The sequence below is a fragment of the Camellia sinensis genome, chromosome 13 (genome assembly GCF_055761805.1).
Source record: "Camellia sinensis isolate YWXY chromosome 13, ASM5576180v1, whole genome shotgun sequence".
In the NCBI taxonomy this organism is placed as follows: domain Eukaryota; kingdom Viridiplantae; phylum Streptophyta; class Magnoliopsida; order Ericales; family Theaceae; genus Camellia; species Camellia sinensis.
Window position 1 is genome coordinate 30,494,242 of NC_138973.1, and position 21,131 is coordinate 30,515,372.

The 21,131-nt window shown below is 35.4% G+C and overlaps 1 protein-coding gene across 1 annotated transcript; it reads left to right on the plus strand.

The window, feature by feature from the left end:
• Positions 1–734: 734 nt before the first annotated feature.
• On the plus strand, positions 735–20,851 carry LOC114295388 (arabinosyltransferase XEG113). Its single transcript, XM_028239615.2, has 13 exons — positions 735–1,081; positions 5,420–5,644; positions 6,270–6,475; positions 7,262–7,367; positions 8,640–8,896; positions 9,114–9,249; positions 18,024–18,118; positions 18,209–18,262; positions 18,851–18,964; positions 19,628–19,726; positions 19,823–19,942; positions 20,232–20,318; positions 20,447–20,851. Exons 1-13 carry the CDS (start codon positions 802–804, stop codon positions 20,612–20,614), a joined length of 1,947 nt encoding a protein of 648 aa, XP_028095416.2. The 5' UTR covers positions 735–801; the 3' UTR covers positions 20,615–20,851.
• Positions 20,852–21,131: the final 280 nt, after the last annotated feature.

Sequence of the window (21,131 nt, forward strand, 5' to 3'; positions counted from 1 at the left end):
TGAAACTGGACCTATAGTAGGCCTCACAGGCCCAACAGTACGCTTAAGTCCATGTAGACGGGAGAAAAGCCTCTTCCTATAAATATAATATCAAATGCTTGATTATTAGATAACATTGCTTAAGTGACATTTTGGCAAATAAATATTGTAACACAAATTAAGTTATTATTTTTTATCTTTTAATTACCTAATAAAGATTAATAGAATGTCAAATTTGTAAAAAAAAATTATAATTTTAAAAACACTACATAAATAATACTCCATGATATTTAGCCATTTGGGATTGAATTTTTTTTTTTTTTTTTTTTTTTGCTTTTAGTTTTTAGTTTTTTTAATAGCTAAAAAAAGCTAATGGGTTGAGAAAGATGATAAACACGCTATTTTTTCATGAGTAAAAAAAATTGATGTGGTATCTAACCATTTTAACCGATGTCACAAATTAACTTCACCCACTTTGCGTTGTTGAATTCGTCTTGTTTAGTAGTTTGATTGTTTAAAATAATTATCTATATATTTGCAAAATAATAATAAATAAAAATATTCTCCAACCAATTAAATAAATAAAACATTTAGTGACCGCCGCTATATGTATTGCAGCCACCACCTAACTAACTAGTACTACACCACCACTACTATTACTAATAGTAAGAAGTGATTTTAAATTCCGCACACTTCGCGGTATTAAATTTCGTTGACATAGATTCTATATATATACACAATGTGTACATTAGTTTGTCTAACACACATACATTGGATTGAATAAATATATGTATAGGTGGTTTTGGGAGGAATTGGTGGTGAATGGCGGGCTCAATGGTTGCGAGGAATTCAAATCTGAAGCGGCTTGAAGTTGGAGATGGAGTTGAAGGAAGCAATTCTAGAAAGGAGAAGGAAAAGGAAAAGAAAATGGCCAACTCCAAGCAGCACCCATTGCTCCAAATGATATTCGCTGCGGTGATTGCCGGAATCATCTTCTCTTTCTTCTATGTCTTCTCTGTCGTTTACTTCTCCTCACCTCACTCCACCACCACCTCCACCTCTATCCTCACCTCCACCTGGTGGCTCCCTCGATTTCCTTTTCGTATGCCCCTCTCTCTCTCTCTCCGTTTACTGTATCTATACATACAGGTGTAATTTTTAGGACTCGTTTGGTTTTGACTTTTTTAGTTAGTTTTTTTATTTTTTTAATTTGGGACTTTTTTTAGTCATTTGGTATTTTTATTTGATTTTTTTTGACTTTTTGACTTTGGAATGATAAAATTGTCTTCCACTTAGAAATGATGCTTTTTTAATTTTTTGTTTGTATATGGGTCAATTTAGTAATTTTGTAATTCTTTTGTCTTTTTGTAATTTTATAATTTTTTTTTTTTTTTTTGGGTCTTTCGCGATTGTATGGTCAAAATGGTTTGCCAAACCAAGGCTTAGTTTTAAGTTTTTAAAAACAGTTTTTAAGAAAAAAATTTAAGGTGCTTTTTATTTTTATTTGATTTGTTTAAATATTTGAATATTTTTTATTTTAAAGACACTTAAAAAGTAAAATATTTGTGAAAATATATATAAAAAAATTCAATAAATACTATAAAAAATGAAAATGTAATAAATTTGTGTATGTGTGTTTTTTTTTATTATTTAGTGAATTTTTTAAATATTTTTTCGTAAGTTTTTTTTTTTTCCAAAAAAGTTTATCTAGATTAAGTGGACTCAAAAACTAAAAGAATTTGTTTAAAATTAAAAAATTTATTAAAAATAATAAAACAAAAAACTCAAAAATATTTTTAAAATTGCAAAACCATACAAAATGATTTTGGTGATTTTCTTTTTTGTGATTTTTGTCTTCTATGGTGGTTAGTCTTGTGTAATAGTTTCCATTTTTTGGGCACTAGTGGTTGGAGATGTGCATTGTATGTGACGCGTGATTTTTTATCAATTGTTAGTATTATAATTATGCGTGTCTCTTAAATTGGTATGAGATATATATATAAAGTATTGAGACTTGTATGGATAAATTGATCTATATCTAAAATACAATTAAATAAGAAATGAATACATATTCAGCTGAATAATTTAACTGATAAATGAGAAATTTTATAACTATAAACATTAATTTATAACTAGATTGTTGAGATCACAATTTTATCTTAAATAATAAACATAAACAGGTCTTTTAAATATATAGTATTACACAAATATTTTTCTACCAACTTTTCACTTCAATTTTTTATAATCCGTACATGTAATACAATTGAAGGTATGAAATTAATTGCTCAATTACACAATCTTGTTTAATAGTTCATCTCATAATATAATTCATTGAATCTACTATTGCATATTATTTGCACACTGTTGGTGTAAGAATGCATTAATATCAATATGTAATATATTTTTATACATCAAGAGTTGTTGAGTATCGTTTCATGTGTCACGAATATCTTGCATGATGAAAAATATAACATTAGCCATTAATATACAATTGTTATACAATTGTCATGAAAAAATAAATATAAAAAGTAAAATTATTGTCGTGATGTAGGTGTTTTGTAAAATTTTAATTTGTTATTGAAAGTGTTTGTTGTGGACACTTGTTTATATGACATGTATGTATATATTTATTGAATATAAGTTGATAGGAGAATAATACACAATTTCGTAATTTTCTCGTAGCAAATATAACTACATTACTAAAGCAATACATGTTAAAAGATTAAAGTATCCAATGATAATATTGCATTATAAATTGACAATGCATGAACACAGTAACATATAAAAATTTATAATTATATATATATTTGTATATTTGTATATGTAAGCATTGATATATATATAAGATATCACAAAAGTAATATGTGAAATCTTTTGTAACAATATAATACAGGTAACAATGAAATTTTAATTATTCATAATTAAATAGTTGGTCAACATGCAAATGTTAGTGTTACATTTTTTTGTATATGCACCATTTTTTAATTAGATTATTAAATTTACGTAAAAATTTAAAAGAATTTGTGAATAATTTGTGTAAAATTAGAGATTAGTGAAGAAAGATTTTAAAAAAAGAGAAATGTGTTTGGTTTGGTTTGGTTTTTCAAACTTTTGTTTTGAATTTTTGGATTTTTATATTTTGTCTTTGACACTGTTTTTTTTAATAATCATTTTATTTTCTTTTAGATTCACTTAATTTAATACTTTTTATTTTTTAATTTTACTTTTAGAAAATAATTTGTTGTGTATTCTTTTTAGAATTTTTTCTAATATTAAATAATAATAATGACAAAAACAAAATATAATAATAAAAAATAGTACATGTTTGAATTTATAAAAAAAATTTCCAACATTTTACTTTTTAATTCTATTTAGATTATTAGATATTAGATTTTCATGTAAAAGTATAATTTAAATATAAAATATGAAGAAATTTCAACGTAATTAATCACTAAAATTGGGTAAATATGAAAAAACAAAAATTGAAAAACAAATTTAAAAATATAACCAACGAAAGTGGTTCTTGTTTAAAATTTTGACATCATATCTTAGTTATTAAAGTACCATGTAGAATATTGCAGTTTATAAATTATAATTTAAACAAAAAGAAAGTGTATGAAGATAACCTGTGAATTTTTTAGATACAACACAAATCTTTGTTTTAAAAATGTATGCGCCTTCCTCTGTCTAAATTTGAATGAATGCATACAACTTTAAAATTCAACCAAAATTATTTATAGTGATTTGATCTATAATAAACAATTGTAAATATTATGTATATCAGTATAGAAGCAGATACATTAAATAATTAAGAAAGAGTAATTATTTTTTGTTCTTCCATCATCATCAACGTAAAAATAGAGAGATGATTTTTTTTTTTTTAATTTTTATGATAAGAATGAAGACGGTTTGTTTATATTTATATAGGACTCTTTAAAGCATATATATTATTTTTTAGTGTTTAACTCCAAAAATAAAGAAATAGTTAGTTTATATAAAACTCTTCATGACTTTTAAAAAATATAGTAAATTTGAGAGGGTAAAATTAAAATTACAAAAAAAAAAAATAGGAAACATAATAGGCTCTTTATACTTTTATAATAGTAGTAGATAATATATCAGTTAGTTTGATGGTCAAAGTGTGGAGTTTGGGGATTTGATTTCTGCGTTACCTCACGTTCAAAATCTCTTAAATATAAATAATTTTTTAAAATCACTTCATATAGGATTTTATTCCAATTTTAATTGAGTCCCATGTAAATAGATGGAGGGATTGATTCCTAGATTAATCAATCCTAAAATCAGATATCAAGTTATAAAAAAAATAAATGACATTGTTCTAATACCATGACATTGCCAAGTTGATTTTTAAAAAGCCAAGTTAAAACATTTGTTTCTAGTTTTAAATATGTATATATATATATATATATTTAAAGGTCTTCTTACTCTAAGAAATTTCAATAATATTGTCTCATAAATTCTAAAAAATATACTAAACATTTTAATACATACTCTTAAAATAAATTTTAAAAAAACAAAGTCATAATTCTATAGAATTTTTGCAAGGCAAAGACCCTTTTATCTTCAAGTTTACTTTAGTTGATGATAGGAAGATTAGTTAGAGAATCTAATTAATGTAATTGAACCAACTTTGATCCTCTCTACCTCTACTTCATATATGTAATAAAAAAATTTCTTATATATTTAATAGTTATAAAATAAGAATAGAAATTTATAATTATTAGATGATATAATAGAACTTCTCCTCATAAACACGTAATTTGCCTTAAGATCTTATTTGAAAACTTGATTTTTTTTATCAAAAAAATTAAAAAATCAAAAAGTAAAAAGTTACTAAACGAATTATATCATACACACTAGTTTTTTACGTTTTTTCATATAATTAAAAAAATCATTAATAAAAACATAAATTTTTTTTCTGTGTGCTATTTATTTTTCTGCATTGAATAATAATTTCATAAAAAATGAAATTGAAAGTAAAATTTGACTTACATTTCGGATTGGTTTGTAACCCTGTAATAGTAAAAAATTATTACTAAGGCCTCGTTTAGGACTAAATGTTTTAGTAAAAAAATTAAAAAAATCTTACTCTTTTTTTTTATATATATATTTTCGTAAAAAGTTAAAAAATTATTAAAATAATCTATTACCAAACGAGACCTAAAAAAATAAAAAAGTTAAATAATTATACAAAAAATAAAAATTTCTCTTCTCTCTTTATTTTTTTAATAATTTTTAAAAAAATCAAAAAATCACACTTTCTAACTAGAAAATAAAAAAATTACAAAAATAACTTATTTCCAAACCAATTTCAGTTACATTTATTTCAACTTCTCCTTTCACTTGTCAAATCTTTAGCAGAATTCATGTTGTAAGTATCATCCCATTAATCTTTCTCAATCACTTATTTTGGATGCAGATTCTGAACGGGGTGGAAAGAAATTGGTGAAACCCATTTGGGAAGTTCCTCCTCCAGGATCAGAGAGACCACCTCTGGAGACATTCCGGTTGAGAAAAGAACTAGTTGAGGAAAGGGTGAAAGATAACATAATTATAGTCACATTTGGTAACTATGCCTTCTTGGATTTTATACTATCATGGGTTAAGCACTTGACCGATTTGGGTCTACAAAACCTTCTTGTTGGTAAGTTCCCCATTATTATCAAAACATCTCAACTTTTTATTTGAGGTTTATTTCACTTTTTATCCCTTCAAAAAATAATTGTTATTTTTTTAAAAAAAAATTCATAGCGCAATTTGCCGGTAAATGTGTCATTTCAAATTTTGAATACTCATTTTTTTTAAAAACTATTTGTTACCCCATAAAAAATATAGAGTATTTGATTTTTGATTTGAGTGCGGTTAATAGCTCCCACTTTTATTTTTTGAATCCTCACCTCTTTTAAATCTTCAAAAAGAAATAAAAAAAGTAAAAGAATTTTTTACAATTTTACCTTAAAATTAAAACTTCAAAGAAAAAAATGAATTGGGAATTGAGGGTAAAAATTTGAAGGTGGGAATCCAAAGAATTTAGATTGTTTAAAATTGTAAAATTCTCTCTTCACCCATTAGGTTAGGTTTCCCAAACTCCAATTGAACCATACGGCTGAAATTAGAAATGACTAAATATATGAAATTGATAGTTTAGGAATGAAATAGGAAAAATGACAATAGTTTAAAGATAATAGTGAAATTAATCCTTTTATCTGAAGAAATATATGTCCATATATTCTATACACTTGTCTAAGGAAATTTATTTGTTGTTATAGGTGCAATGGACATGAAAGTGTTGGATGCTTTGTACTGGAAAGGCATTCCAGTTTATGACATGGGTAGTAATATGACCACATTAGATCCTGGATGGGGCTCACCAGCATTTCATAAAATGGGGAGAGAAAAGGTTATTCTAATAGATGCCATCCTACCATTTGGCTATGAACTACTGATGTGTGATACAGATATGATCTGGTTAAAGGTACCTTGATGCTTGTTTTCTTGATTGTCTTAGCTAGATCCACCTGTTAGTCATGAATGTAATGTTTAGTTGGGAGATTTGAGAAGAGATATAGAAAGGAAAAAGAAAAAGGAAAAGATAATGAAATGTAAATAAAATATACCTACATTTCACCTAGTTTCACACACTTCTTTCCTTTCTCTTTTCAAATCTCCCAACCAAACACAGTGTTACTGATTCTATCTCTGGTCTGAAATATGTTTTTTTTTTTTTTTTTTTTTACTGTATTTAAATATAGGAAGTTAGAAACAACTCTTCCTAGAGTTAGATTCCTTTGGGGTTTTTGCAACCATTCCGATATCCTATTTCTTTTGCTGGTAAACCACATTTGTTCTTTAAATGGCTTTTTTGAGAAAATGCGAAAGAAGGTATATTCTATAAGAAAACCAATGCGGCTGTTTCCTGTTGCATAAAAAACACACTTAGCACTATATAAACGTCAACCTAAGAAGCACGAACGTGGACATGTGATATAATATGGACACGACATGACACGGACATGCCGGCATGTCATTTTTCAACTTCTTTTTCCTTTTTGTTCATCTCCCCTCACCCCACCCCCCAAAACAACATTGTTGACTATATTTCTCTATATAATCTTTTGGAAGAAGTAGATGATTTAATTCATTTTTTTTTTTTTTTACTTTCTTTTCTTATATAAATAGATTCTCAACTTACTTTTATTCTATTCCTGTTTGTTTGGTTCGTACATTCTTTGCACCATCATTGACTATGTTCCTGGAGCAGAACCCCCTTCCATATCTTTCACGTTTTCCTGAAGCAGATGTGTTAACTTCAACGGATGTACTTACAGCAACATTTTCTGATGACAGTTTGGACAACTGGAAAGAAGGTGAAAATTATATTAAAAAATGCTTTCAATGTTCCGTCTCCATTTCTTTATTCTTCTTTTCTGGTTGTTACTAGTAAATTAGGGAAGGTTGTCTGCATTTTCTCCAATCTTTGAGCTAGGTTGCAATATGATAGTGATGATCATTAATATATATATATATATATATATTGTGGTTTGGGGGAGGGAGGTTTGAGACTTTAGTTTGCCAAATAGACTTTCAATAAAAAGCAACTTTTCCTTTCCCTGCCCAGATCAGCAGCCTCCCACCAAGGAACAAAATTTTGCTTTTGTTTCCATTGAAATAGCCAAAACAATTCCTTTTCTTAGAAAACCAAAATGGAAGGTTAATGGAATACCAAAATTCTAATGTTAACACTGCAAAACATACCAAAACAATAAGTCATTACTAGCGAGGCTAAGAAATAGAAAGGAAAAGACGAGGCATAGAGAAAAGATGGTAAAATAAGCATGAAGTCCCTTACTCTTTTTCTTTGTTACTGCAAAGTACTTTTTTTTTTTTTTGTAAAGATCATCACCGGTACTTTTTTTGGGGTAAATTATATTCACCTGCTCTAAGACTTCGGAAAAATACAATTGATCCCACACTTTTAGCATAATTACACCGAATACCGATCTCTCTTGAGGTTTTAATTCACAGATACTTACCCCTTTTTAGCAATGACTCATTAGTCGTATGGATGACAAAATGATATTGTCATCTCTTTTCTACTAGAATATTTTGCATTTTTTAAAACCTTTTGTTTAAGAGCTTTTAATATTCATGGATCTCAACATATTCATTTATTTAGTTATTGAGAATCTATTATCATTTATATAGATTTGTTTTTGTGTCCAATTTTTTTCATATGTTTCTAAATTCTTTTGTCATTTTCCTAATGTTTATGAAATCTTTCCATAATGTTTCTATTTCCAAGCTAATTGAAGCAACATAGCAAAGAGAAATTTTGATCCTTACATCTCACAAATTTCTCTCAGTTCTCATCAGTGGCACAAGCATACATAACCTCGAATAAAGCAAGATCTATTCATACCACTACTTGGTCTTGCTTAATCTGGATCAATTGGCACTCTATGCAGTACTTTATGATTTCAGAAGTAAACTCTTGAGTTAATTTTCTAGTTGACATGTTCATGTTCAAATCAGTGCTCTGATCAAATGGGCAATTTGCAGTTAGTGAAATTTTACTTCTTATCATACCTCCAGGTGTCATTCCTTTTTTAACAATGAAATTCTTCTTGCCCCTTGGACAGTTGGTAATGCGTATAATATAGGAATTTTCCACTGGCGGCCAACAGATTCTGCGAAGAAATTGGCAAAAGAATGGAAAGATTTGGTTCTTGCTGATGCCAAGTTATGGGACCAACAAGTTTTTAATGACATTATACGAAGGAAGTTGGGACCATCTGTTGATGAGGACAGTGGACTTGTATATGCTCATGATGGAAACCTCAAGTTGGGGCTTCTGCCAGCAAGTATATTTTGCAGTGGGCATACTTATTTTGTCCAGGTAGGATCATTAGGATAGTTCTTTGACATTTTGGCATGGTCTCACTTAGCCATTTCTTTTTCTTTTTTTATGTGTATGTGGATACCAGAGCTCGCTTTGCCCCATCTTGGTTATAAATTATGCACTCAAATTTCAGAATGTCTTGTTTGGATCCTGAAGATGTAGTGTAATAGACTACATACATAGCTTTTCTTGAGCCCTTTTGCTATGTTCGTAGGCAATGTATCAACAACTCAGATTGGAGCCGTATGCCACGCACACCACATATCAATTACATGGAACTGCAGGAAAGCGTCACCGACTACGTGAAGCCATGCTTTTTTATGACCCACCAGAATATTATAATTCACCAGGTAATTTTTCATGAAATTTTTGTACATCTTTATACTAGGCATTTTATTTCCCAAAATTGCTTGCCTTGTATGTAGTCTCTACAATAATTGCATTTTATTTGTAGTGACTTATTACATCTCTCTCTCTCTCTCTCATGATTCATCTCTGCTCCCCTCCTTTCTTCTTTGTTTCTTCACTCTTTCCAACCATTTGAGCCTGTCGTTTCTTCTCTGTTCAATAAAAATAACAATTTGCATAGCATTGGAGCAACACATGTTGAGTTTAATCATTAATCCTGTTAAAACTGGAAATTCCCGAGACAGTTCAAAGGTTTTCAGAATATTATTTTCCTACTGTCATTTCTTTCATCACTTATTGTTAAAACCTACCACTACCACCTACTACCACCTACTCCACCTACTACACACCTATACCACTACCACCTACTACCACCTACTCCACTTACTACACACCTACCTACTCTACTCTTCTATATATAGGAATCATTGTAAACATATTCAACACAATCAATAATACATCAATATATACATAATTTATGCTCTCCCTTTCTCTATACAGTCATTTTTACATGGTATCAGAGTAAGGTTAAGCACTTAGTATTTTTTGCTTCACCGGCGGGCGGCAACCTCGCCTTGGCCGCCCGCCGGACCTCAACCTAGTTCGCTAGAATTTTCTACATATACCTTAAAATTTCTTCGAGTCCACCACCTTCACGCCCAACTCCTTCGAGTCGCTGCCCTTGACTCACCCAGTCAACCCAGACACATACACAACACCAACTTGATCTTCTCATCCACGACCCATCACCACGATACCAGACACACACATAGACAACACACAAGCTCTCTCTCTGCTATATCACACAGATACACATCCATGGGCAAGGGGGGGTGACTGATTATGCTGGCTCTCTCTTGATAGATTGGGTTAGAGAGAGGAAGACACATACACGCACACTGAGCTTCACCATACACACACACTGATACACACACACGGCAGAAATCTCTCTCCCTCAGCTATCTTGCAGTACCACCAGCACCGGAGGCACTCCTCGTCCGCTTTACCCGTATCGATCTCGTCATCCGATGTTGTCACCGGATAGTATCCGACCATGTTTCCCATCGAGTTTTCCAGCAACGGAGGGTTGAATCTCGTCCTCAAATTCACGCTTTGTTTGGGAATTGGATCGAGAAGCCTTGGTGGCGCATTTCCATATCAACGCCGACACACCGCTTCGACTCGGGTCGGCTGCGGCGGTGGTTGGGTTCGCTGTGTTCATGGTTCACCTAGCCACTATTCCGGTCACCGGCACTGGCATCAACCCTGCTAGGAGCCTTGGAGCTGCTGTTATTTACAACCAAGACAAGGCTTGGCATGACCATTGGATGTTTTGGGTAGGACCCTTCATTGGTGCAGCCGTTGCAGCCTTCTACCACCAGTTCATCTTGAGAGCTGGAGCCATTAAAGCTCTCGGGTCATTCAGGAGCAGCTTCCATGTCTGATTTTTCAGAAAGTTAAAAAATAAATAAATAAATAAATAAATAAATAAATAAAAAAAATCTTGGAGGGGTGCTTGAGTCTGTGATCTGGAAGCTCTCTCTCTCTCTCACTTCCCGTGGTCTCCCACATGCACTTTATGATGAAAACATTTTTTAATCAACCCACTCCCTCTCTCTCAGGTCCCTTTTTCTCTCCACCAGACCCATTTTAATCATATCCACCACCATTCTTTTCTTTATCACACCTATCTTTATATCTTTTATATGCAACTCTCACCAGCGCATATGCTTTCTACCTTAATATATTATTATTATTATTAAAAAAAAAAACAACAAAAAAAAAAAAAAAAAAAAAAAAATCCCAAACACCATTGTTGTTTTTCACAAATCCGTGTGATAAATATTTGCACACCAAACCTTACCTTATTTTATTCATCTCAGGGATCAACCCCGATCACAATTACACCAAAAAAAAAAAAAAAAAAAAACAACCCACACAAACACCCACCCACAGGCATGATTTTTTCCTTATCCCTTCTCTACTCTGCCGCTGGTCTCTTCTTTTTGCCTCCGTGCTTCCTAGACCCTCAAGCAAGTTGCCTCCCCCCTGCTCCTCCACTACAGCATATGGCGGACCTCCAAATCGGAACATAACGGTGGCCTTCCGCTTCAGCTCCTTATTTTCCGCCTTTAGCACACTTATCTCTGCTCGCGCATCCTTATACATGCGCTGGAGCAGAGCCAGTTGGGCGTTTAACTGCTGCATCTCATTTGTCCTACTCTGAAGCCGGTACGACAAGTTTGTGACCGCAGTCATGGTCTCCACACATGACTTCAATGTATACTGATTGGCTTCAATATCCGATTACACTGTCATTCTTTGCTCCACAGACCGCATCGGAAAGTTCAACGGAGCAAAACCAGAGGTGCTTGGTTGAGGTTCCAGGACAACCACACCAGTTATCTCTCTTGTGGACTCGTTAAGGTCTGGAAAGAGCGTGGGCAGACCACAGGAAGAAGAGGCCATTTTCTGGGCAACCGAGTGTTACAGAGTATCTCTCTCAGAAAACGAAGAGTTTTTCAGAGGTTTTTTGCAGATTTTTGTCTTCGCCTCAGCCTTAGCCTCAGCCTCCGTCTTGGTTAAATAGCCAAGGCAGACACGCGCATCGTGCGCCGCTCGGCGCTAGACGACAACATGGGCGCGCAAGCCAAGGTAGTCACGCGCATCGCCATAATGTCCGGCACACCTTTTTATGGATTGGGCACGCCTTTTGATGGCACACCTTTTTATGGATTGGGCACGCCTTTTGATGGACGCCTTTTGAAAGATTGGGCACACCTTTTGAGGGTGCGACTTTTCAACGGTCCGACATGACCCCATAAACTGTCCCGACATTGATTCCGGTTAGCTTCTCCAACGGTCCAACATGACCCCATAAACTGTCCCGACATTGATTCCGGTTAGCTTTTCCAACGGTCCGACATGACCCCATAAACTGTCCCGACATTGATTCCAGTTAGCTCCTACAACGGTCTGGCACAACCATACAGTGTCTTCACCAACGGTCTGACACGACCATACAGTGTCTCCTATCCTCTTTTCTTTTATGTATTAGTGTAACAAGTCCGCGGGGGACCTCGCTATAGCTCGGACTCGATTTGTGTCACGGTTCTAGGTCTGAACCAAAGAGTCCAAATCCGGCAAATCGTTTTGAGAAAAACAGATTTTGAAAAGAAGTGCCAAACATGGACTGCTTTGCCAGATACAGAGTCGCCACCTAAATGTTTTTTAATGGGAAATTTAGGAAACCCTGACTCGGTGCCAAAGGCCACGTGTCCGTCATCACCAAAGTTGCCTCGGCTCGGGAACTTGGGTACGATTGGGGAAGGTCACTTCGTGAGCACCCCCGCTCGCCCGATCAAAGATCGGCCTCTACTAACCATGATATCCAATTTTGAAAACATTGTGTGTTCTTATTCCGGTTATTAGCCTAGGTTACTATGTGATGCACACAGCATATAAGTATAGGCTAGGTCGCCTGAATTGGAACAAAACATTTCATGTTTGTTTTTGAAAGATGGTTTGCTACTCGCAAGTAGGCTTAAAATGCAGATTTTGCCACCCGCAGGTGGGCTTAAGAAAAGATGGTTTTGCCACTATCTAGTGGGCTTAAAACTCACAGTCAATGATTTGTTCCAATTTAAACAACCCAACCTTCACCCACAGGCATTCAGGCAGTTATATCACATAAGCAAATAGCCTCATGGTAAGCATGCTATTCATGGCATTCACTCACACGCATGCAAGGATGCTAAAGCATAAAGCTCACCGGGTACTCCAAGCCAAAATAGACATTCATTATAAATCATGCATGATCCTAAGTATACAGAAATGCCTAATGCAACACATGCAAGAATGCAAACTATAGCAGGCTCGGCTATTCTAAACATGGCATATGAAATGTTACGACTAACATGTATTCAACTTGGAATTGAAATACAAATGCAGTTAGTATGATGCGCCGAGCCCGGTGCATGCAAAACAGATGAATGATGCAAACATGCTATCATACTGTATGCTAAATTGAAATATGCCCTAATCTAACCATCATAAGCGGATAAATAAAAGGGAGAAAGACGTGGGGTTGGAAGACATACAACACACACACACACACTTATTACAGTTATGCCCTCGCACAGAGGGTCCGAATAAATATACAGTCCCAAATGAAAGAATATTACAGTCCAAATAATATAAATTCCTAATTAATTAACAAATTAACTAAGAAAGCTGTAAAACTGGCGTGCAAGCCAGGGGCTACCTTGCTCCTGATGGATGATGCATGTCTGGGCTACATTGCGCGGAAATCCACTAGGATACCCCGATTAGCCTCTGTTTACACCTTTTCTTGAAAAGCGCGCCAAACTCCGGAGAGTTGCTGATTCTTGATTTTGCTGCAACAGAGAGCAGGAAAGGGGCATAGCAATGTATTTCACAAATATATGCATGCCTCGATCCTCGTGCCACCAATCACGCATATCGATGCATGATGGCAGAGGAATCGAATTGTGCAACTCAATGTAGAATGAATGTACATGAAAACACAATAAAACCTAACTCCATCATGGATGATCCGGAGTGTCGGTGACTGGGGAATTGAGACACGTTCCGTCACTCGGAGTACGGAACGCACCTCGTTTCCCGTGCCCGGGCTAACTCCTATCCCGAACACGATGCAATATGCGTGATATGCATGAATGCAACTAAGATACAGCCTAGCATGCACAATGCTATGAAAATGAGATGTCTCGAAATGCGTACACGCGGGCACGCAAACCGAGAAAAATGATGTACGCAATGCAAATGACATGGAAATGTGATATGGACTTACACTAACATGAGAAAGCCTCAGCCACACTCACATAAGAGGCCGATGAATGAAAATGAAGTGCCTCGAAATGCGTGCACTCGGGCACGCAAACCGAGGCAATGGCATACGCAATGCAATAGCATGGAAATGGCATATAGAATGCAACATGGACTTATACTAACATGAGAGAGCCTCAGCCACACTCACATAAGAGGCCGATGAATGAAAATGAAGTGCCTCGAAATGCGTGCACTCGGGCACGCAAACCGAGGCAATGGCATACGCAATGCAATAGCATGAAAATGTTATGCAAACATGCCAATGGGATTTCAGCAGCAAAATGAGGGGGAAAACAGCCCCGAAATGAGGCGAAAGCACACCCGATGCATGGAATCTCTCCCGAAATGCAAAATTAGGCACATGAAATGGCTTACAGCTATACAAAGCATGCATAATTGGTACATGGAATGAAAAGACAGAAGCAAGACAGCCCCAAAATCAGTATTTTTCTAGTACAAATCATGGCCAAACAGCAAGCAAAGATAGGGCAACAATGGCATGCAAAAATGGCCCTAAACATGAGGTTATGAAGCAACTCACAGCTGCTGACCCCAAACAGGTTAGGGCCCATCAACAACATTGAAGAGGGGCCCAAAATATGACACTTTACCGAACTGTAAAAACCCCAAAAACAAACAGATATGGCTAAGCTCTTATGCAAGAAAACGGACCAAAAGGTGGCCAAAGAGGCAAGTGGTATATGCAAAGCCCAAACTGAAAAATTCCATTCTACAACATTGAAGAGGGACCAAAAATAAGCATATTTTCAGAACTTTAAAAACTCCAAAACAATATACAAACATGACTAGAAATGCAATGCAAAATGAGGCTCAAAAGAGGCTATAACATGAAGTATGCAAAATATTCCACAAATGGCCAAAGACCCTTAATGAAACATGTTAAGAAGGTCAAAATAAGGCCATCTCTAGGCCTGTAAAAAGACCAAAAACAGAAGCATGATAGGCTGCCAAAGCATGCAAAAATGGGGACCAAAAGAGAGATATAACATGAGGTGACATATGGAGGTCCCAAACAGTGATGAGCCCTTCTTCAATGTTGAAGAGGGGCTCAAAATAAGCCTATTTATAGAACTGTAAAACGCCCAAAAATGGAAGCACACTAGGCTAATAAATCATGCAAGAAAATTGACATACAAGGGGATATTGAAGCAAGTGCAATATGGGGGGCTCAAACCGGGTTGAGCCCTTAATGAAACAAGAAAATGAGCTCAAAAAAATGACCTTTTCAGTTTTGGTCGGAGCTCAAATCAATAAGCATGTATGGCTAAGAAAAGATACCAAAATAAGCTCAAAAAAGGAAGAACACTACTTACCCTTGAAGGCTTGACTTTGGTTGCCTCTTGGCTTGAGTTTGTGGTTCCCTTAGGCCTTGGAGAATACCTCCTTGCTGCTGGAAATGGAGTGGTGGTGGTGGAGCTTGGTGTTGTAGAAGAAATAGTGGTGTAAGGCTTGGAGTTTCTTACTTGAAAGAGAGGGATAAAGAGAGATTTTTGTATGCAAGTTTGAAGATGAATCTTTCTAACCCCTAAACTCAATGTTGCCTGCTGGTTATATGGACAAAAAAGAGGGAGCAAAGGGAGGCAAAAGGTCAAGGAAAAGTAGGCAAGTTTTCCCCCACAAAATATCCCCCGGATTGGGATATTTTCTAGGGGAAACAGCTATACAGCTGTAACGTGCCTGGCACAAGGAAAATGGCCGGCTGGTTTTTGGGCTTGAATGTGGCCGGCCGGCCACCTCCCCTAGCAGGCCGGCCAAGGGTCAAAAAGGCCAAGTGGCTTTAGTGGCCGGCCACCACATATTGGTGGCCTCCCAGGTCTCATCTTCACAACCCTGTGGTTCGAATTTGGAAACTCTAAAACAGGAGAGAGAACAAGCCATTTTCAAGAGGGGTTCAAAAGGGTCAAATGGAATTAATGGCCGGTCACCAACTTTTAGGGTCCTCCCATGTGTGTACAACACAAATATGTGGTTCAAAGTTCAAGAAAAAGGGCCCAGGTTGTTCAACATTGGCTCGGAAGGAGGGGTTCAAAAGGGTCAAATGGAAATAGTGGCCGGCCATGAACTTTTAGGGTCCTCCCATGTGTGTACATCACAAATATGTGGTTTGGGGTTGAAGAAAGTGGCTCCAAGGTGTTCAACATTGGCTCGGAAGTGCGAAAAACGGGTGTCGGAGGGCGAAAATGGAATATAACTGGTTGCCAAGATAATTGCTGGCCTCCCACTCTCCAGTGACCTTCCCGGTGATGAAACAGAGGCACCTGCCAAGAATGAACGAAAACCGATGCAAAACGAACCCTCGGGGGCCAAAACACGCAGTTCGGGGTCCCGAAAATGAGCTGCTACGCACCGAAAGTGGCGTTCGGCAACGAAGTGGGTTTCTCAGACCCCCGTGTCCCTCAAAAGGGAGCAAATAAGATGTATGCCAAAAATCAGAGCAAACGGAGATGGTTAAGCGGTCCCGAACCGAGGCACACGGCCAATAGTCCCGAAAAATCGGAAACCGGGCTCCGAAATGGGCAAAATGGCCTATGACCACAAAACGTAGCCTACGGCCACTGAGAGATGGTCTACAGGACCTCTCCCTCCCCTCAGGAAAAGAAACAGAGAAAATCGAGTCTGGTTCGCAAACCGAGACAAGGCACAGGAGAGGGTTCGGAAGTCCGGAGGCAGGGCTCATGGCCGCGACTCTGAGACTTCTGAAAGAGCGCGATATGCAACATCACCAAGCGCTCAACTGGTGACGTCTAAGTCTTAAGGTCGGTCAAAAATGGGGTGTCTACAATTAGTCTACTTTCTTATTTTGTTACTCTTTCTAAACTCAAGTTGATTTGTGTCTCTCCTCCTTGAGTTTGCGGGGGGCTATTAAAACCTACCACTACCATCTACTACCACCTACTCCACCTACTACACACCTATACCACTACCGCCTACTACCGCCTACTACCACCTACTACACACCTATACCACTACCACCTACTCCACCTACTACACACCTACCTACTCTACTCTTCTATATATAGGAATCATTGTAAACATATTCAACACAATCAATAATACATCAATATATACATAATTTATGCTCTCCCTTTCTCTATACAGTCATTTTTACACTTATTGATTCCTATTCTTTACTTGCCAAAAAATAGTTGTAATATTTCTTTCTATTATAAAACTTTGTTAATGTTGTCCTTTTTTGGGTGAGTTAGAAAGCCTTAAGAGTGCACAAAGGCAAGGAGTAGCTTGGCCGCAGTTCCTCAACAAGCTAAGGGAAACTCAGTCTGAAACTCTGAAGTTGTAAAAGGCACACATTGACCCCATTCTGGGGGATAGTCTGAGTCTGATACTTATTTAAAATTATTATGAGGCGATGCTTCAGTTGATATGTTCATAACAATTAAATTGTCTCTTAATTTTCACACTCGTCTAAATTCCCTTTTGCTGCATTTGATTGAGATGTGGAGGGTGCTGAATAATAGACCGAAAGATTACTTCTTTATGATGGTGATTAAACTTGTTTGGATTGCTCATAATTTTTTTTTTTTTTTTTTTTTTTTTTTGGGGTGGGGGGAGAACAACTGAATGTGTGTTGAACGTTCCCACAACCTTCCTAAACTAATATATACAGCAAATTCCACAGGAAACCAAAACTGAAGTATAAACATACATAAACCCAGTCCTGAATGTACATAAACTGAATGTGTGACCAATGTTTGGACCTGAAGTATAAACTTCACACTACCAGTGCCTTGTAGCTGTTTCTTTACATTAACCGTTCCTGTTCAGGAATACTGCTGCAATTTTTAATTTTGTTGATCTTATGCAGGGGGTTTCTTGACCTTTAAGCTATCTATTCCGAAGATTTTATTACTAGACGGGCAGCACAATATTGAATCGCATTTCGCTCTTGTTAACTACCAAGTATGCATAACCTAATTGAATTGGCTTCTTCTACAGTTTTGATTCTACTGTGTTGCAGTTCATTAATTCTGTTGTGAATGGTTCTTTCAGACAAGGCAAATAAGGACAGCTCTTGCTATTGCTTCTTTGTTGAATCGCACCCTGGTAAGAACTTTTCTGACATTCGATATTTTTGCCTGACCATCGCCTCCTATACGATCTTTTTTGCAACTTAATCCATCTCAACAATGCAGCATTAACTATTTTAGGGAAATGTCGTTTTCTTGGTTATAATTGATATTTTGTTTTTCTATATATTTTCATTTGTTTTTGTTGTATTGCTCTTGCATAATACAGTAATGTGACTTGTATATCTTAATATGTCAACTATCATATCAAGACAGCAGAAAATTCAAAAATGATTTCAATTTCCTCAATTGCACATTATCTTTTATTCTATGTTGTTACTTAGAATCAGGACTTTGAAATGTTCTCTTCTTTAAGAAACCGAAACAAAATGTTAACTCAGTCTAAGGTTTAGTCACCATCTAGGAAAGTTAATTTTTAAGAATTTGTCCCATCTAGCATTCATTTTGCTAAATATCCCATGAAATAGGGTCCATTGAGTAGTTTAATACGACTAGTTGACATGTATTATTCAAAATGTTTGATCAAGCACATTAGATATTGTTTGTGCAACTTCTGATCTAAAGTCCATAATTTGATCTAATTGTTCTTTATTTGTGATTCTAGGTTATGCCTCCACTATGGTGCAGGTTCGATAGTCTATGGTTTGCACATCCTGGAATTCTACCGGGGACTATGACGAAACAACCTTTTCTCTGCCCTTTGGATCATGTATTTGCGGTATTGCTATTTCTGATTATTACAACTATGCTCAGCACCCAAACAAACAACAGCTAATTGTTAAAACTGTGATCTTTTTTGTCCCCTTAAGTCAAGGTAATCTGTAAATTTGTTTCATATGGGCATGTTGCTAAGAGTGTTTCTCAGAGAAGCTTCTTTGTGTGGTGAAGTCGACAAAGCTTCATATTTTGTTAGTCATAGCACGTTACCATAATAATTTCATAGGATAAAGCCATAAAGATACTTATCAAGGAATAATTTCGCAGGACATAAATAATTTGTACAAATTAAGTTCTAGCTCCTTCTCATGAACTTGGAATTTTTTTTTTTAAATTTTGTTTTTTTAGAAAAAGGGGAAAAAAAAAAAAAAAAAAACTATACGTTGGGACAAGAAACAAAACTTATCAATCTTTACTAGGCTGGAAAATCTACAATTAAATGTAGTGTGGGGTGTTCTTCTAGGTGATGAATTTATTTACCATCTTGTGAAATAGGGCAGGGTTTGTAGGCCAGCTTAGGCATTCGACAATTCAGAACTTCCAATCTGGTATTGCTTGGGAAGTGGCTCTGGAGATATGTGAGAGAAGTAGGAAGCTTTTGTAAAGGCCACATGCTATCTTTTGTTGTTTTCTCTGTTTGACTTCATACCATGCTGCATTGCAGTTGAACACCATGTTGGAGGAACTGCCAGAGGAGGAATTTGGACCTGGGATAAATTGGAGGGAGTATTCTTTCTTAGATAATCCATCATTACCCAAACAGGTATATATCAAAATTAACCTCGTACAAACGGGTCTATGTTTAATTGTTATCCTTCACTTGCACCAAGGAATTCCTCTCTGTTGATGTCTGTTTCAGGTTAAGGAGTCGTGGCTTGATGTACAACTTTGTCAAGAAGGATTGCCAAATTGTCAGGTATCAAACAGTACGAGTCAATTGAGAGTGCTCAAATTTCCCAAGCGCAGCAATGAAGAAAGGGTATGACAGATTCCTATATAAGCTTTGTCCTGTTTTCTCTTCTTATATAAATCCTTGCTACTCTGTATGCTGAGTATTAGCTCAAACTAGGATGAATGCTTGTAGTTTGTGTACATTCATCGGGTTATGAAGTGTTGGAACTAATAGATTTTGCACATTACTTCTGAATGCTCTATGCTTTTTGTCACATTACTGACTAGATATTTAGGTCGAAATTAGAGTGCCTATCTCTCTCTAATCTAAACAAAACAATTATCGACAAAGATTGTTTGTTTGTTCGTTATTACAGTTCAAAACAGTATTCTCCGCATTCAAAGATGTCAAAGTCATTCAATTCTCATCAATGCAAGATGCCTTCCTAGGTTTCACCGACAAGGCAAGTTTTTTTTTTGTTTTTCTTTTTTTTTTAAATCTTTCAACTTTTTAGTATTATTTTAAATGTAAAAATATTGTTATATTTTATAATTTGATTATATACTAAGGTGCAATAAAAAATATGATCAGAAAAGGGAGGAAAGATTCAGGAAACGTGTGAAGCGGTACGTGGGTGCATGGTGTTGTATGGAAAATCAAAATCCGGGCCACATATTTTATGACATGTATTGGGATGAAAAGCCCGGTTGGAAACCAATTCCACCCCAAACTCCCAAAGATGATCATCCACCTTGGTGAGGCATACAGGAATTTGAAATATAATTTTGGAGTAGGAGAGGATTTGTGGTTTTAGTATACTAGTAATAAAAGGAATTTCGATATGTTTTTATGCATATTTGAAAAGCAAATTTAGAAGAGGAAGCAAATCATCTCGAGGTAGGCAAAATTATGTGAAGGATTTTGCAGTGTTTAAATTTCTAGTTTGTATACCTTTGTTAACTGGAAACTCAGAAATGTAATCTTCAATTTGGTTTTTTTTTTTTTTTTTTGGTGGACATGTTTAAATTTGGTTTGAACTCAGAGTGGTGGCAAATAAGAGTATGATTCCACAATTCTACTACCATTGTTATATAGGATGTGATTTTCCTGTGATGAATCCCAGTTAGAAAATTGAGGTTCTACTCCTAGGGTTTTTAATTTTGGGTAAAGTACCAATAGGTCCTACTAGTTTGACTTAATTATCATCAAGTCATATTAAAAATAAGTCTTGGTAAAATTGTCGTGAAAAATAATTTTTTCGTAATAATTTTTTATA